Genomic DNA, 15,494 nt, shown 5'->3' with positions numbered 1-15,494 from the left:
CAATGGTAAAAATATTAGATTGGCAGCAGACTTATCCACAGAGACCTGGCAGGCCAGAAAGAACTGGCATGATATATTTAGAGCACTAAACGAGAAAAACATGCAGCCAAGAATATTATATCCAGCTAGGCTATCATTGAAAATAGAAGGGAGAGATTAAAAGCTTCCAGGACAAACAAAAACTGAAAGAATTTGCAAACACCAAACCAGCTCTACAGGAAATATTGAAAGGGGTCCTCTAAGCAAAGAGAGACCCTAAAAGTAGTAGATCAGAAAGGAACAGAGACAATATACAATAACAGTCACCTTATAGGCAATACAATGGCACTAAATTCATCTCTCTCAATACTTACCCTGAATGTTAATGGGTTAAATGCCTCAATCAAAAGACACAGGGTATCAGAATGGATAAAAAAACAAAACCCATCTATCTGTTGCCTACAAGAAACTCATTTTAAACCCAAAGACACCTCCAGATTTAAAGTGAGGGGGTGGAAAAGAATTTACCATGCTAATGGACATCAGAAGAGAGCAAGAGTGGCAATCCTTAGATCAATTAGATTTTAAGCCAAAGACTATAATAAGAGATGAGGAAGGACACTATTTCATACTCAAAGGATCTGTCCAACAAGAAGATCTAACAATTTTAAAAATCTATGCCCCTAACGTGGGAGCAGCCAACTATATAAACCAATTAATAACAAAATCAAAGAAACACATCAACAATAATACAATAATAGGAGGGGACTTTAACACTCCCCTCACTGAAATGGACAGATCATCCAAGCAAAAGATCAACAAGGAAATAAAGGCCTTAAATGACACACTGGACCAGATGGACATCACAGATATATTCAGAACATTTCATCCCAAAGCAACAGAATACACATTCTTCTCTAGTGCACATGGAACATTCTCCAGAATAGATCACATCCTGGGTCCTAAATCAGGTCTCAACCAGTATCAAAAGATTGGGATCATTCCCTGCATATTTTCAGACCACAATGCTCTGAAGCTAGAACTCAGTCACAAGAGGAAATTTGGAAAGAACCCAAATACATGGAGACTAAACAGCATCCTTCTAAAGAATGAATGGGTCAACCAGGAAATTAAAGAAGAATTGAAAAAATTCATGGAAACAAATGATAATGAAAACACAACGGTTCAAAATCTGTGGGACACAACAAAGGCAGTCCTGAGAGGAAAATATATAGCGGTACAAGCCTTTCTCAGAAACAAGAAAGGTCTCAAGTACACAACCTAACCCTACACCTAAAGGAGCTGGAGAAAGAACAAGAAAGAAACCCTAAACCCAGCAGGAGAAGAGAAATCATAAAGACCAGAGCAGAAATCAATGAAATAGAAACCAAAAAAACAATAGAACAAATCAATGAAACTAGGAGCTGGTTCTTTGAAAGAATTAATAAGATCGATAAACCCCTGGCCAGACTTATCAAAAAGAAAAGAGAAAGGACCCAAACAAATAAAATCATGAATGAAAGAGGAGAGATCACAACGAACACCAAAGAAATACAGACAATTATAAGAACATACTATGAGCAACTCTACGCCAACAAATTTGACAATCTGGAAGAAATGGATGCATTCCTAGAGACATATAAACTACCACAACTGAGCCAGGAAGAAATAGAAAGCCCGAACAGACCCATAACCAGTAAGGAGATTGAAACAGTCATCAAAAATCTCCAAACAAACAAAAGCCCAGGGCCAGACGGCTTCCCGGGGGAATTCTACCAAACATTTAAAGAACTAATTCCTATTCTCCTGAAACTGTTCCAAAAAATAGAAATGGAAGGAAAACTTCCAAACTCATTTTTTTTTTTTTTAAATATTTTATTTATTTATTTGACAGAGAGAGATCACAAGTAGACGGAGAGGCAGGCAGAGAGAGAGAGAGAGGGAAGCAGGTTTCTTGCTGAGCAGAGAGCCCGATGTGGGACTCGATCCCAGGACCCTGAGATCATGACTGAGCCAAAGGCAGCGGCTTAACCCACTAAGCCACCCAGGTGCCCCTTCCAAACTCATTTTATGAGGCCAGCATCACCTTGATCCCAAAACCAGACAAGGATCCCATCAAAAAAGAGAACTACAGACCAATATCCTTGATGAACACAGATGCAAAAATTCTCACCAAAATAGTAGCCAGTAGGATTCAACAGTACATTAAAAGGATTATTCACCATGACCAAGTGGGATTTATTCCAGGGCTGCAAGGTTGGTTCAACATCCTCAAATCAATCAGTGTGATACAACACATTAATAAAAGAAAGAACAAGAACCATATGATACTCTCAATAGATGCTGAAAAAGCATTTGATAAAGTACAGCATCCCTTCCTGATCAAAACTCTTCAAAGTGTAGGGATAGAGGGCACATACCTCAATATTATCAAAGCCATCTATGAAAAATCCACCGCAAATATCATTCTCAATGGAAAAAAACTGAAAGCTTTTCCGCTAAGGTCAGGAACACGGCAGGGATGTCCATTATCACCACTGCTATTCAACATAGTACTAGAAGTCCTAGCCTCAGCAATCAGACAACAAAAAGAAATTAAAGGCATCCATATCGGCAAAGAAGAAGTCAAACTATCACTCTTCGCAGATGATATGATACTATATGTAGAAAACCCAAAAGACTCCACTCCAAAACTGCTTGAAATTGTACAGGAGTTCAGTAAAGTGTCAGGATATAAAATCAATGCACAGAAATCAGTTGCATTTCTCTACACCAACAAGACAGAAGAAAGAGAAATTAAGGAGTCCCTCCCATTTACAATTGCACCCAAAACTATAAGATACCTGGGAATAAACCTAACCAAAGAGGCTAAGAATCTATACTCAGAAAACTATAAAGTACTCATGAAAGAAATTGAGGAAGACACAAAGAAAGGGAAAAATGTTCCATGCTCCTGGATTGGAAGAATAAATATTGTGAAAATGTCTATGCTACCTAAAGCAATCTACACATTTAATGCAATTCCTATCAAAGTACCATCCATTTTTTTTCAAAGAAATGGAACAAATAATCCTAAAATTTATATGGAACCAGAAAAGACCACGAAAAGCCAAAGGAATATTGAAAAAGAAAGCCAAAGTCGGTGACATCACAATCCCGGACTTCAAGCTCTATTACAAAGCTGTCATCATCAAGACAGCATGGTACTGGCACAAAAACAGACACAGATCAATGGAACAGAATAGAGAGCCCAGAAATAGACCCTCAACTCTATGGTCAACCAATCTTCGACAAAGCAGGAAAGAATGTACAATGGAAAAAAGACAGCCTCTTCAACAAATGGTGTTGGGAAAATTGGACAGCCACATGCAGAAAAATGAAATTGGACCATTTCCTTACACCACACACGAAAATAGACTCAAAATGGATGAAGGACCTCAATGTGAGAAAGGAATCCATCAAAATCCTTGAGGAGAATACAGGCAGCAACCTCTTTGACCTCAGCCCCAGCAACATCTTCCTAGGAACATCACCAAAGGCAAGGGAAGCAAGGGCAAAAATGAACTTTTGGGATTTTATCAAGATCAAAAGCTTTTGCACAGCAAAGGAAACAGTTAACAAAACCAAAAGACAACTGACAGAATGGGAGAAGATATTTGCAGACGACATATCAGATAAAGGGCTAGTGTCCAAAATCTATAAAGAACTTAGCAAACTCAACACCCAAAGAACAAATAATCCAATCAAGAAATGGGCAGAGGACATGAACAGACATTTCTGCAAAGAAGACATCCAGATGGCCAACAGACACATGAAAAAGTGCTCCATATCACTTGGCATCAGTGAAGTACAAATCAAAACCACCATGAGATATCACCTCACACCAGTCAGAATGGCTAAAATGAACAAGTCAGGAAATGACAAATGCTGGCGAGGATGCAGAGAAAGGGGAACCCTCCTGCACTGTTGGTGGGAATGCAAGCTGGTGCAACCACTCTGGAAAACAGCATGGAGGTTCCTCAAAATGTTGAAAATAGAACTACCCTATGACCCAGCAATTGCACTGCTGGGTATTTACCCTAAAGATACAAACGTAGTGATCCGAAGGGGCACGTGCACCCGAATGTTTATAGCAGCAATGTCTACAATAGCCAAACTATGGAAAGAACCTAGATGTCCATCAACAGACAAATGGATAAAGAAGAGGTGGTATATATACACAATGGAATACTATGCAGCCATCAAAAGAAATGAAATTTTGCCATTTGCGACGAGGTGGATGGAACTAGAGGGTATCATCATGCTTAGCGAAATAAGTCAATCGGAGAAAGACAACTATCCTATGATCTCCCTGATATGAGGGAGAGGAGATGCAACATGTGGGGTTAAGGGGGTAGGAGAAGAGTAAATGAAACAAGATGGGATTGGGAGGGAGACAAACCATAAGTGACTCTTAATCTCACAAAACAAACTGCGGGTTGATGGGGGGAGGGGGATTGCGAGAGGGAGGGTGGGGTTATGGACATTAGGGAGGGTATGTGCTATGGTGAGTGCTGTGAAGTGTGTAAACCTGGCGTTTCACAGACCTGGACCCCTGGGGATAAAAATATATTATTTGTTTTAAAAAAAAAATTAATAAAAAAAGGAAAAAAAAAAAGATCCTTGAAGTTTGAGAAGTACTGGAGTAGATGATCTTGAAGCTTTCTTCCAGTTCCCATTGGTGAGTCAGTGGTTCTAGGGAATCAGATAGGGTATTTATCACTGATTATTATATTTAGAGAAGAAAATGGTAATATATCAAGTATTATTTTAATGTAAATCACTGTAATAGAGATTTATTTCTATTTTTTGGCTTCTGTGTTAGGTCACCTCTTGAGGTAAATAATACTTGTTTGAATTTGTAGAAAGTTTCTGATATGGTCCCAAAGGATCCTGAATTTTATCATCTTGTATTATCTTAGGAAATAATTAGAACTCAATTTTTATATGGTTTTAAGTTCAATTGTATTCTTTAATTTCACCTTATAATAAGCCAATTTTGTATGTGTGTGTGTGTGTGTGTCTGTAAATACTATGAAACTTTCTAGTTTTGTACAATTCACTATTCTTGTATTTCAATGAACAGTTTAAAATTTGAAGTAAACTATTGTAAAAAATTAACTGCAAACAAATGAACCCCTTACTTAATTGAATCTGTGTAATTTTATTAGTCTATAGAAAATAAAAGTTGCTCTCAAAATTAAAGGATCTTTTGTAGATTTTTTTTTAATAGACAGTAATGTCTGTTTTGTTCACATTAAATCATTAGTACCTGGCACATTGTAGTAGGTATTGACAAGTATTTATTGAATGAATGAATAAAAATTTATGTTTTGGTCATTTTTGCTACCATTTTCAAATGAGAGTCAATAAGATTGTGAAAACTTGCATTTTAGACATTTGAGCCTCTCCCCATGTTAACTAACTGCTGCATTTAATAATCTTCCCTATATTAACTAATTGTGATTCTTCTCTGAAAATTGTGAGAGGTATGATTCAAACAGGAGAAGTAGTATTACATTTATTATGCTCCCTTCCTTTATGTACAGTGGTAGCTGCTTGGTTTCATTTTTAAGACCTCTTAATGTATCTAAATATATCTGCGTTGTTTAGCTTTGAAAAACTGGCTAGCAAGCATAAATCTAACTTTGTAGAGAAAGAATAATATTGCAAATATTAGGTCAGACCTCATTCAAGAAAGTAGTTTGAATAAGATATCTGGGTCATAGTCTGGTTTCACTTTCCCTGACAGTTTATGAGAACTCTTTGCAAGGAAATCACTGGATAAGGTTTTGAGGGAATCTTGAGAAATAGCATCTGCTTTCCATAGTTGGGCATCTGGCAGGGCTGTAATATGGATCTAGGTACATGGGTGTTCAGCTGAAGTATTATCAGAGGGATTGGACTGCTCTGTATTTTATTCTAAATCCCTTTGCTTACTTTCAGCTCTTAGAAGTCAAAGACCACTTCTGTAGATGAAGTAGTATCCCCAGCTGATTCAGGGAGGAGATCATGAGGGCAAAGCAGAAACTTCATCAGCGGGGTATTCTGTCCTCTGGTTAAAAAGTGGCCAGGATAAGGAAAAAGGATAATAAAAATACAAATGAACAAAAATTGCACCAGCCTTAAATAAAAGAAGAAATTTTAAAAAGCTTCCCCAGAGTGACATAAAAGAGAGTATGAATAAATGGAAAAATATTACTTGGGGTAGGAAGACTCATTATTATAAATTCTCCTTAAATAAATTCTAAGATTTTTGTTCATATGTCATCTAGTTGAAAGTTTCTTATATAGTCATATATATATATATATGCACATAGCAACCATATATATTTAATTTTTCTCCATAGCACTTACCTCATCTGATATAACTGTATAAATTTATTATTTTTTCCCCTGGAATGTAAACTTAACAGAAGGCCATAAATTTATCAGAGTGTGCCTATCTTTCTCTCCTTACTAGAATGTAGCCTTATGAGGATATGTTTTTTTCCTTGTGGTTTCCCCAGCACCTTGAGCTTATAGCACATAGAAAACAGTTGATGACTGGAGAATGAGTGAATAAATAAAACTCTCCTTTCTCTCTTAATCCATAGAACTTATTGTCTATTTCATAGTTTTGTGGTCATTAATTTTGTTCACTTTAGCATCTTATAATGCTTTCTATTATTTTCTTTTGGTTCTGTGTCTAATTGTTTCATTCCTATAAGACATTCTTCTCTGTGCTCCTTGATGGCAGGAATGGGACAAATGCTTCCTTTGTGGACCTCACAGTACAAGGCAAATGGATGTAGGAACTTGTGAATTGAATATGTTTATTTATTCATAATTACTTAAATTGCTAAAATCCAGTTTGCTTTCAACAAAAGGAGTATTTTAAATAAATAATACAATATAATTCTAAACAAAATAGGGTTTTTTGTGTATTTTTAAGGACAGAATTTTTGGAGATGTTTCTTGAGCTCATGGTATATTTTAGTAATTGAAAGTTGGAAGTTTGCAATTATTATTTTACAAATTACTGCACACAATTTGAGTAAAAGAAACAATTTTCATTGAGATGTGGATTTCTTACCTTAAAATTTTAATTTTTAAAAGACGTCTTGTTATACTGTAGTTATATTGGAACTTAGTTTTAAAATGAAATATTCTAAGCAAGTACAACTTTGTAGTCTACATAAATGTTTTTATAAATACTTTTTTTTAACCATTTCTTATCCCAGCATATCATTTAACGATTTGTGTAATGATCGCTTGCTGTGCATTTCATTGTCACTATGTTTTTAAAAAATTGTTGCTGATGTATTTAAATCCCTTTCTGCATATAGATTTTGTATATTGTTTCTTGGAGATAAATCTCTAAGATTGTAGTTAACATTTTCAAAAGTAAATATGTAACAATTACTGAAACAGTAACCGTATATGTTTAAAAGGAGAAATGTAAAATTATGTAACAGTTCTGTTGGTTCTTTTCTAATGTATATGGATATATCTTAAAAAAATTTTTTTCTTTGCTTTATTTCAGACCAGTCTATCCATATGGGGATGGGGAAGCCTTGGCATTGTCCTTTCTCTAATAACCTTTGGACCCTTTGTAATATTTTATTTGGCCTTTTATATCCTCTGCTTTGTGGGCGGGTAAGTATTCTCAATGACAGTCTTACAATTCAAATGTTATACTCTTGTTAGAAATTGAAACAAATGACCATGAGACCTCAATAAGTAAGAAAAAAATGACCATGAGAAATGGTAGTATAATTTATTTGTGAGTGCTATTTTTGCAAATTGTTTTTTATCAAAGTTAAGTAAAATAAGATATCCAGTAAAATAAAACTGGTGGCGATTGTGATTTGTACCAGGAATATGGATAGGCATCTTCAAAAAATTTTCAGTTTTTGATTGTATAAAACTTTTTTGTATAATTTGAAAGGTTTTAAAGTTTTTCTTTATTCCTTTTGGCATTGCTACCTTTTAAGGCTGAAAATTTTTATTTATTACAATATTAACAGGATAATTGGTAAGTTTAATTGAGATGATTCATCAGGTTTTACCTAGTAAAAATTAGAAGATACTGTTTCATTGTCTAGACTTCATACAATAATATTAATTATTTCCCTTAGTGAATGCTGTCATGTTTTTATGGAAAATTCAAACACCTGATTTTGCCATTTTCCTCTTCATTATTTGATTATGTTTTACATTGAGTTGATAAACCTTTGCAAGAGAAGTTTCAGTCATGATTTAGTATAACTTCCTGTGCAGAGCATTTGGTATCAGATATGAATTATATCTAAGAAAAATATAGGAAAGAGAGTTAGAGGATTGTTACTTACTCAAACCAAGTACCTTAACTGAGCTGAGTATTTTGTTGTTACTATTTATATATATGCATGTGTTTGTGTGCATGTATGTATGTATATATAAGATATGTTTATGTAATTATTTTTGGAATGAATACCTTTGAATTCTATTTAAAAAATCTTTTGAGGCCCCAAATATTTGGAGGAGTTATTTGAACCTATAGGTTTAGAGAACAACTTAGCTAAATTGAATCAAATGTAAAAACTGTGGCCCGAAAGACTGTGTAAGATACTCAAGGAGTGATTTCTCAATGTACTTACCACTTCCCACCTCTTTCATGATAGGGTTTGGAAGTTCTGTGTGGCCATTTTAGAAGGACTGCACCCACTATTTGTGGGACAAATGAGAATCAAATCAAGCTCTACTCAAGTACTATTCCTAAAACTGCATATAATTTATATTTAACACTTTCATTATAATTGCTTAGGTATGGTATGGTATTAGGTGTGTATTGTATGTAAGTAGGTATTGGGTATAGTATTGCATACTGAAACAATTAGAAATAAGCCATAGGAATCAGATAAATGGAATTTTGAGTATCTTTATTGACTATAAAGATGATTGAAGACTATAGATCTGCAGCCCCCTGGGCTTTCTAAATTACACTCCTTTGTCACAAATGAAGACTGGAGCAGAATGATTGCATAGCTGTGTGCTTGCACTTCTTCCCCACAGAGTCATGGCTGCTTTCATTGACTGGAAAGGAGACTGTTTTTTGGAGATGTTTCTCTGAAAATGAGAGATTTCTTCTCTTTGATGAATTGAATAAGCTCTTGGCAAAAGTGAAGGCGAATGATTTCAGACTATTTCCCAGTATTTCAGAGAGGGAGGAAATTGTAGCTTTCTTTGTCAGTAGGAGCCCTAGGAAGCCCTGGAGACTGGAGGGTGGAGAGTCATCATCTCTCATACACTGAAGTGCTCCGCATCAGGTTTTGGAAGAGGGAAGAGTGCTGAGTCCCATGTACTTCAAAGTCATGGCAACCTTTCCTGCTCCTTTTCTGAGTGTGCAGGTGTACCAAGGAGTAAGCACAATCGTTTTCAGATACTTTTAAAGTTCTGTAAAAGTTTTTAAATAAGGTGGGATATTGGATGGTGTGCTAGGGTCACTAAAAACTCTTTAGATAATATTAAGAGTCACATGATAGGGTCTGAAATTCCAGTTTGATGTTATATCATAAATGTTCTGATCTGATGTTCTGTTCCAGATTGTAAATCTCAGTGAAATTCACTGCCATAGTAAGGGGACTTCAATTTAAGTTCTAGAAAGCCTCCCAGAATTATCTTCAATAATCAGGGGATTAATTAATCATTTCTAGATTACTCAGTTGTGGTCAATGAGTATCTAGTTCCTGAATCAAATCTTTCCTATTTGGGCTGTAATTAGAAAGCATGATTGTTTTTTCTTTAATATAACTTAGTATAGTTAATGCCTTATGAATTTGAAGAACAATGCAGGCTTTTAAATAGCAATCTCAAGTAAAATAATTGCATTTCATAAAATCATTTCTTGTTTTTTTTTAAGATACTTTTTTTTAACTTCTATAAAATGCAAGTTTGAGAGGAATTAATACATTTTCTTATGGAAACCACCTTTAAAAGAAATTCTGCAGTTAACCATCTATAATGTTGATAATATATGTTTTGCTGATAAAGCTAATTCCATATTATCTAGTATAAAGATAACTTTTGGAAGGAAAATCACTTAGAGATTTTTGTATTATGTGTTTTTTTGTTTGTTTTTTGGGTGCATACTTTTGATACTGTTTTATGGGTTATTTAATGGCATTCTGTTACGTTGGGTGATGCAGTCATTTGTAGCACCTGTTTTTACTTAAATCTCAAGGCTAAAACAGGTGCTAAGTTAAGACTGTTAGCTTACTTTCCTACTATCATTCTTTGGACAAAGGTTAATACTTTATCAGGCTTTCTCATGATAATAGTCTTAGAAATACATAGTATAAACATTTACTTTATGTCTGTAAATCTGCTTATCACTAGATAAAACTGAAATATGGGGCCATCTTGAGTCTTAGTATCAGATGCAAGACAGGTGAAATTTATTGACAGTTCAGAGGCCAGCTTTTTAAAAAAGAAACAAAAACAAAATTGATGACATGGGCTAATTTGACTTTGTTTTCTCAACTCATCTCTTAGCTTTTGTGGTGCTTGTACTAAAGAGTAGCGGATAGCCACAAAAAGCAGAGGACTTTGAGAATCTTCCTTTTAGTAGCTGAGGCTGACCCATATTTAATTTTTCATAGTTCCCTTCTTGTTATGACAGCAGTTGAATTGTTGTAGGATTATTATAAGATTATTATAAAGTTAGAATTTGATGTTTTTCTATTATGGATTTCCTATCTACTTAGTGGTGCTTAGATTTAATTGGCAAATTTTGAATATATAAAATATTGATAGCATTTAGTCAATACTTAGAGTTAAACAGTTCTAAGCCAGTTTTTATCTTACCTCAACTCTGTAATTGTTTTAAAAATAATCAGCCTTTGGGATGTATTTATATGTATTTTTAAATTCCAGTCTAATTATAAGCTATATCTTTTTTTTTCTTCTTTGGCCTTTATTTATTTTCTTTCCATAATCACAAATTACATTACTATCTGACATTAATCAGTTAATAGAACTATAGAAATGTGTGATTTTAGCTATAGATTTAGATCTCATTTGTCTTTATCGTTGGTTAGTGAACCTACTTATTTAACGAGGGCTGATTTTTTTGCCTGGGGTTCTTTATGATATATATGAAATATGAAATATATGAAATATATGGAATATATTTATATAAAAACTTTGAAAGGCATTCTTGTATAAATTCACAAAATGCTTATAGTTGTTTTAAACTTCAGAACATAACAAACTGTCAATTACTTGCCTTGCCAAAGGAAAAACTGATTTTTTTAGTGAGTGATAAACCATCTATTAAATCTGAAAAATATCTTTGGTTAATAGATATCTTAAGTTATAACAGAATTTTGTTTTTGTTTCTGTAATTGAGTTTTTTCTTCCCCAGGGGCTTTGTGGTTACTCTCCTCTTTGGAAAAACAAACTCAGAGAAGTACCTAGAACAGTGTGAACACTCATTTCTTCCTCCAACGTCAACTGGGATTCCTAAGGTAAATAGGGTAAAGGAAGGTAAAACCTCACAGTCTTGTTCTGTGAAATGATGGTAATGTGATCATCTGTATATGGCTTGGCATATGTTCCTACAGGTCACTAATGCTCACTATAAACTTATGGGACACTTTCTAATCATGCTTAGAAAATGTATCTTGGAAGATTACTTTGAAAACTTCTGTAGTGTTAGATATTCAGAGTGGAAGTGCAAATTTTAGGTAAAGATAGAAATTTGGGGCCTCTTCCTACTATTGTGACATAGGATTTCAAAATTTGGAATGAAATAAATTGCATAGAAACCAGAGAAAAGAAAATGGGTATTATTTTTTAACTGACTTGAAAGATACAGCTTTCAGTTAGGCTATTCAGTATCTATAATTTTAATAATTTAGGCCCAATTATATTTATATCATCTTGAGTGTTGGTATTTTTTCCATTTTTTAATATCATGATCTGTAAAATTGGAATTTCGTACTGTAGGTAGGCTTTAGATTTGCATTGTCTTCAGTTCTGTTTCAACCATCCCAAACAAACCATGTGTGAAGAGAGACAAAGTGATCTGGAGTTGATGCCGGTTATTAACTTTACAGTTAATAACTTGTTCATTATGTGCTAAGATGTAGGAGATGCAGAGATAGAAATATATAGTATAGCTTTATATTGCTGAAATAAAAGAATTTCACCCTATCCTTGAAAGTTGCATGCTATAATTTGAAGGGTATGTTTTATATACGTATTCGTGCTTTGTTTTTTTGTTTTATTTTTGTTTTTTGTTTGTATTTTTAATTGAAGAATGTCCCACTACTTCTCACATTATTTCCAGGCCACTGAACTTACTGAACACTACAGAGAAATAGAGAAATTCATTTTCTTTTGTTGCTAAAAATTGTCCCTAAATAAAATTAATTAAAATATATTTATTTGGCACTTTGTATACTGTTTTGGGCTGGGAGGGGGAAGGGAGAAGAGGAGGAGAGTTTAATAAAGATAATTATTAATTTGATTCACCTGAAACACTAATTTATGGTTTTAAAGTTTCACTGAAATACAGCAACAGTGTATCTTACATTTTTTGTTTTTTCACATTCTAAATAATATTGCCGATTTTACGAAATTTTTGAGGCTAACAATAGGCTTTTTTTTTCTGGGTGTCTAGCTGCGTTAACTTGAGAAAGTGTTTGGTTTTTACAGAGCCTTGAGAAAATAAGGTTATTGACTGACTTGAAGATGGCAGGGAAGTTGCAAGTTAGAAGTAACTATACAGACTTTAAATCAGAGAACTATGCAGTAAAATGTTGTGATTTCCTTTAAGTGCTTAGAAGAAATGAAACGAGAAGCCAGGACTATAAAGATTGATAGAAGATTGACAGGTGCCAATATAATTGATGAACCTCTCCAGCAAGTGAGTTTTCCTGTGTGGTATTTGAATTCCTTATCTTGTGTAGTAAGGTGTATTTCTTTTGAAAATACTAGGAAATAATTTTTGCTATTTATGTAATATTCTGGAAAGTCATTATAATGCTGTTCTTGGATTCTATACTTAAAGAAGCTGCCTTATTTATGAAATAATTTATAATTGGTTTATATAGTATTAAAGCCTTTTGTTCGAACTTGCATTTAATAGAAAAGTTTTCTCTGACATATTTGATAATATTTCTAATTATTTTAAAGTTAAAATGCTCTTTAGCTGATGAATAGGCTTAGTGTTTTGGCAAATCAGACAATTTGTACTATAGTTTTTTAAATGGTTATACCTGATTTGATTCAAAAATATTAAAAAATTAGAATTTAAAAAATTACTCTCTCCAGATATTTTTCATTGATGTTTGATTATATGATTATTATAATGTGTTCTTTAAAATTCTAACATTTCTTTTATAGTTAAACCCAAACTTAGTTTAACTGGTTTTCAAAAATAATATACATCAAGTTGTATCATTTGTTGAATTGACTGATTGTATTAAATCAATGTTGTTGATACTATTGGCAGTATCAAAGGTATTAGATTTAAGTGAACTTGGGTAGTGGGTGACTTGGGACACCAAAATAATTTAAGATTTTTTGAAATCATTTTTTAGCATATTGATCCTTTTGTAAGAAAGGCAGTTTTTTGGTACCACAATTTAGTATGTAGAGAGTATATATAAATTGGTAAATAATCCTTTTAGGTTTTAGTTTGCTGCTCATACTTTTTAAATCCTAAAAAGTTGTGTTTTTTCCCAATATTTTTGTTTTAGGTTATCCAGTTTTCCTTGAGGGATTATGTCCAGTATTGGTATTATACACTAAGTGATGATGAATCTTTTCTTCTTGAAATTAGGCAGACTCTTCAAAATGCACTCATTCAATTTGCTACTAGGTAAGGTCATTGATGCAGAAAAAGTTAAATAATATTGTTTATACCAGTAAGGAAAATGACTTTTAAGTTGGAGGGGGAAATTATTAATTAGTAATAATTACTAAAGGTGAGTAGAACAGTAGATGATTGTGAGATAACAGATTATAGAAGTAGAGCTCTAAAAACCTATACCTCTTTAAATTTAACCTTTACATTTACAGAATGTTTATCTTTATTAAACCCTTTCTCTCAGTCTGAATGTCAGTGTCTTCCTCAGGGTCCAGTCATGTGACTTTCAACTCACTTATTGAGAATACTTTTTTTTTTAACCTCTTACCCAGATACTCTGTTTTGAGTGCCATGGAAATAGTTTCAGTAAAATTACTTTTTTACTTTGAGCACATACCTTATAGAAGTCTCAGTGGAGAGGAAACCAAAGTAGCATAAATCACTGGAGAATATTCCCCTTATTTATTTTCAGAAGGGAGTATATTTTTATGAGTTTGCTTTAAGAAATTTTTGTGAGATATACTAAAATTCTTACTTTAAAAAACCCATTTAAAAAACCCACTTACAGGGTGCCTGGGTGGCTCAGTGGTTTAAAGCCTCTGCCTTCAGCTCAGGTCATGATCTGAGGGTCCTGGGATCGAGTCCCGCATTGGACTCTCTGCTCAGCGGGGAGCCTGCTTCCTCCTCTCTCTGCCTGCCTCTCTGCCTACTTGTGATCTGTCTCTGTCAAAGAAATAAATAAAATTAAAAACAAACAAACCCCACTTACATACTGTCTCCTCTATGACAAAAATATTTTGGTCTATATCATTGTATTTAAACTACTTGATTTTTTTGGGTGGCCATTTCATATACAGAAGTGACTTATTTTTGAAAGAAAGGATTTTATGTTTAGTTGAATTTGATTTTTTTTTTTTAAATTAAAAGATTTTCCTACTAGCCTATAGCCTCAAGGCAGGAATCTGCATGCCATGGCCATGAGAACATTTTTAAATCTGACTGTGTTATTTTTCAGCCAAGCCTCTTTTCTTCCCTACTTAGGTTTTTGAAATACAATCTTGTACTTTTGAGAATCTTGGAGAACAGAGCTTTGCCCTGGGGCTTTTACTGAATTTTTATCTCTGTGCACATAGATGTTTCCAGCTCAGGCTGCCCTGTCAGGACTTTTCATCTGTAACTCAGTTACTCCTAAGCTTTGGAGTAGTTCCTCAACCTCAGGTCATTGCAGAGGCCTGCTGTAATGTTTATGGTTTGGATAATAACCTTACTTGTAGAGGTAGAGTTGAGCGCCTTCTCCCTTAGTATTAACAGCAGACGTTTATGGAGTAGCCAGCCTTAATTACAAGTGTAGAGTCGCTGTGGAACACAGAAAATAAAGAATAATCAAACTTCAAAAATAGGACTTTATCTCCTTTATTTCATATATATAACATTATTGAGTATTAGGTATTCATTCAGTCAAATCTTCTGAGTCAGTCATTCGCTACTTTTTATAGTAACATCATCCTAATGATTGTTTTTTTCCCCTTTTGGGAAGGTGGGAATAGGGGTTCATTATAGATGTGTCTGACTGCCTAAGTATATATTGAAATACAACAGATTTTAAACCTGGAAAGAACTTTGAACTAGTAATTGGGAG

The 15,494-nt window shown here is 33.9% G+C and overlaps 1 protein-coding gene across 5 annotated transcripts in view; it reads left to right on the top strand.

Annotated features, from left to right (window-relative positions):
- SNX13 (sorting nexin 13) overlaps positions 1–15,494 on the top strand; it is a 141,548-nt gene that overhangs the window by 49,269 nt on the left and 76,785 nt on the right. For all 5 annotated transcript variants that reach the window (XM_047694330.1, XM_047694331.1, XM_047694332.1 and 2 more), the window contains 4 exons: positions 7,544–7,656; positions 11,405–11,507; positions 12,821–12,910; positions 13,746–13,867. In XM_047694330.1, coding sequence (XP_047550286.1) covers positions 7,544–7,656; positions 11,405–11,507; positions 12,821–12,910; positions 13,746–13,867 — 428 coding nt within the window. The remainder of the gene's footprint in view (positions 1–7,543; positions 7,657–11,404; positions 11,508–12,820; positions 12,911–13,745; positions 13,868–15,494) is intronic.

This window comes from Lutra lutra, chromosome 11, assembly GCF_902655055.1.
Source record: "Lutra lutra chromosome 11, mLutLut1.2, whole genome shotgun sequence".
Lineage (NCBI taxonomy): Eukaryota > Metazoa > Chordata > Mammalia > Carnivora > Mustelidae > Lutra > Lutra lutra.
The sequence above is the reverse complement of the archived record's forward strand: the minus strand, read 5'-3'. Positions and strand labels throughout refer to the sequence as shown.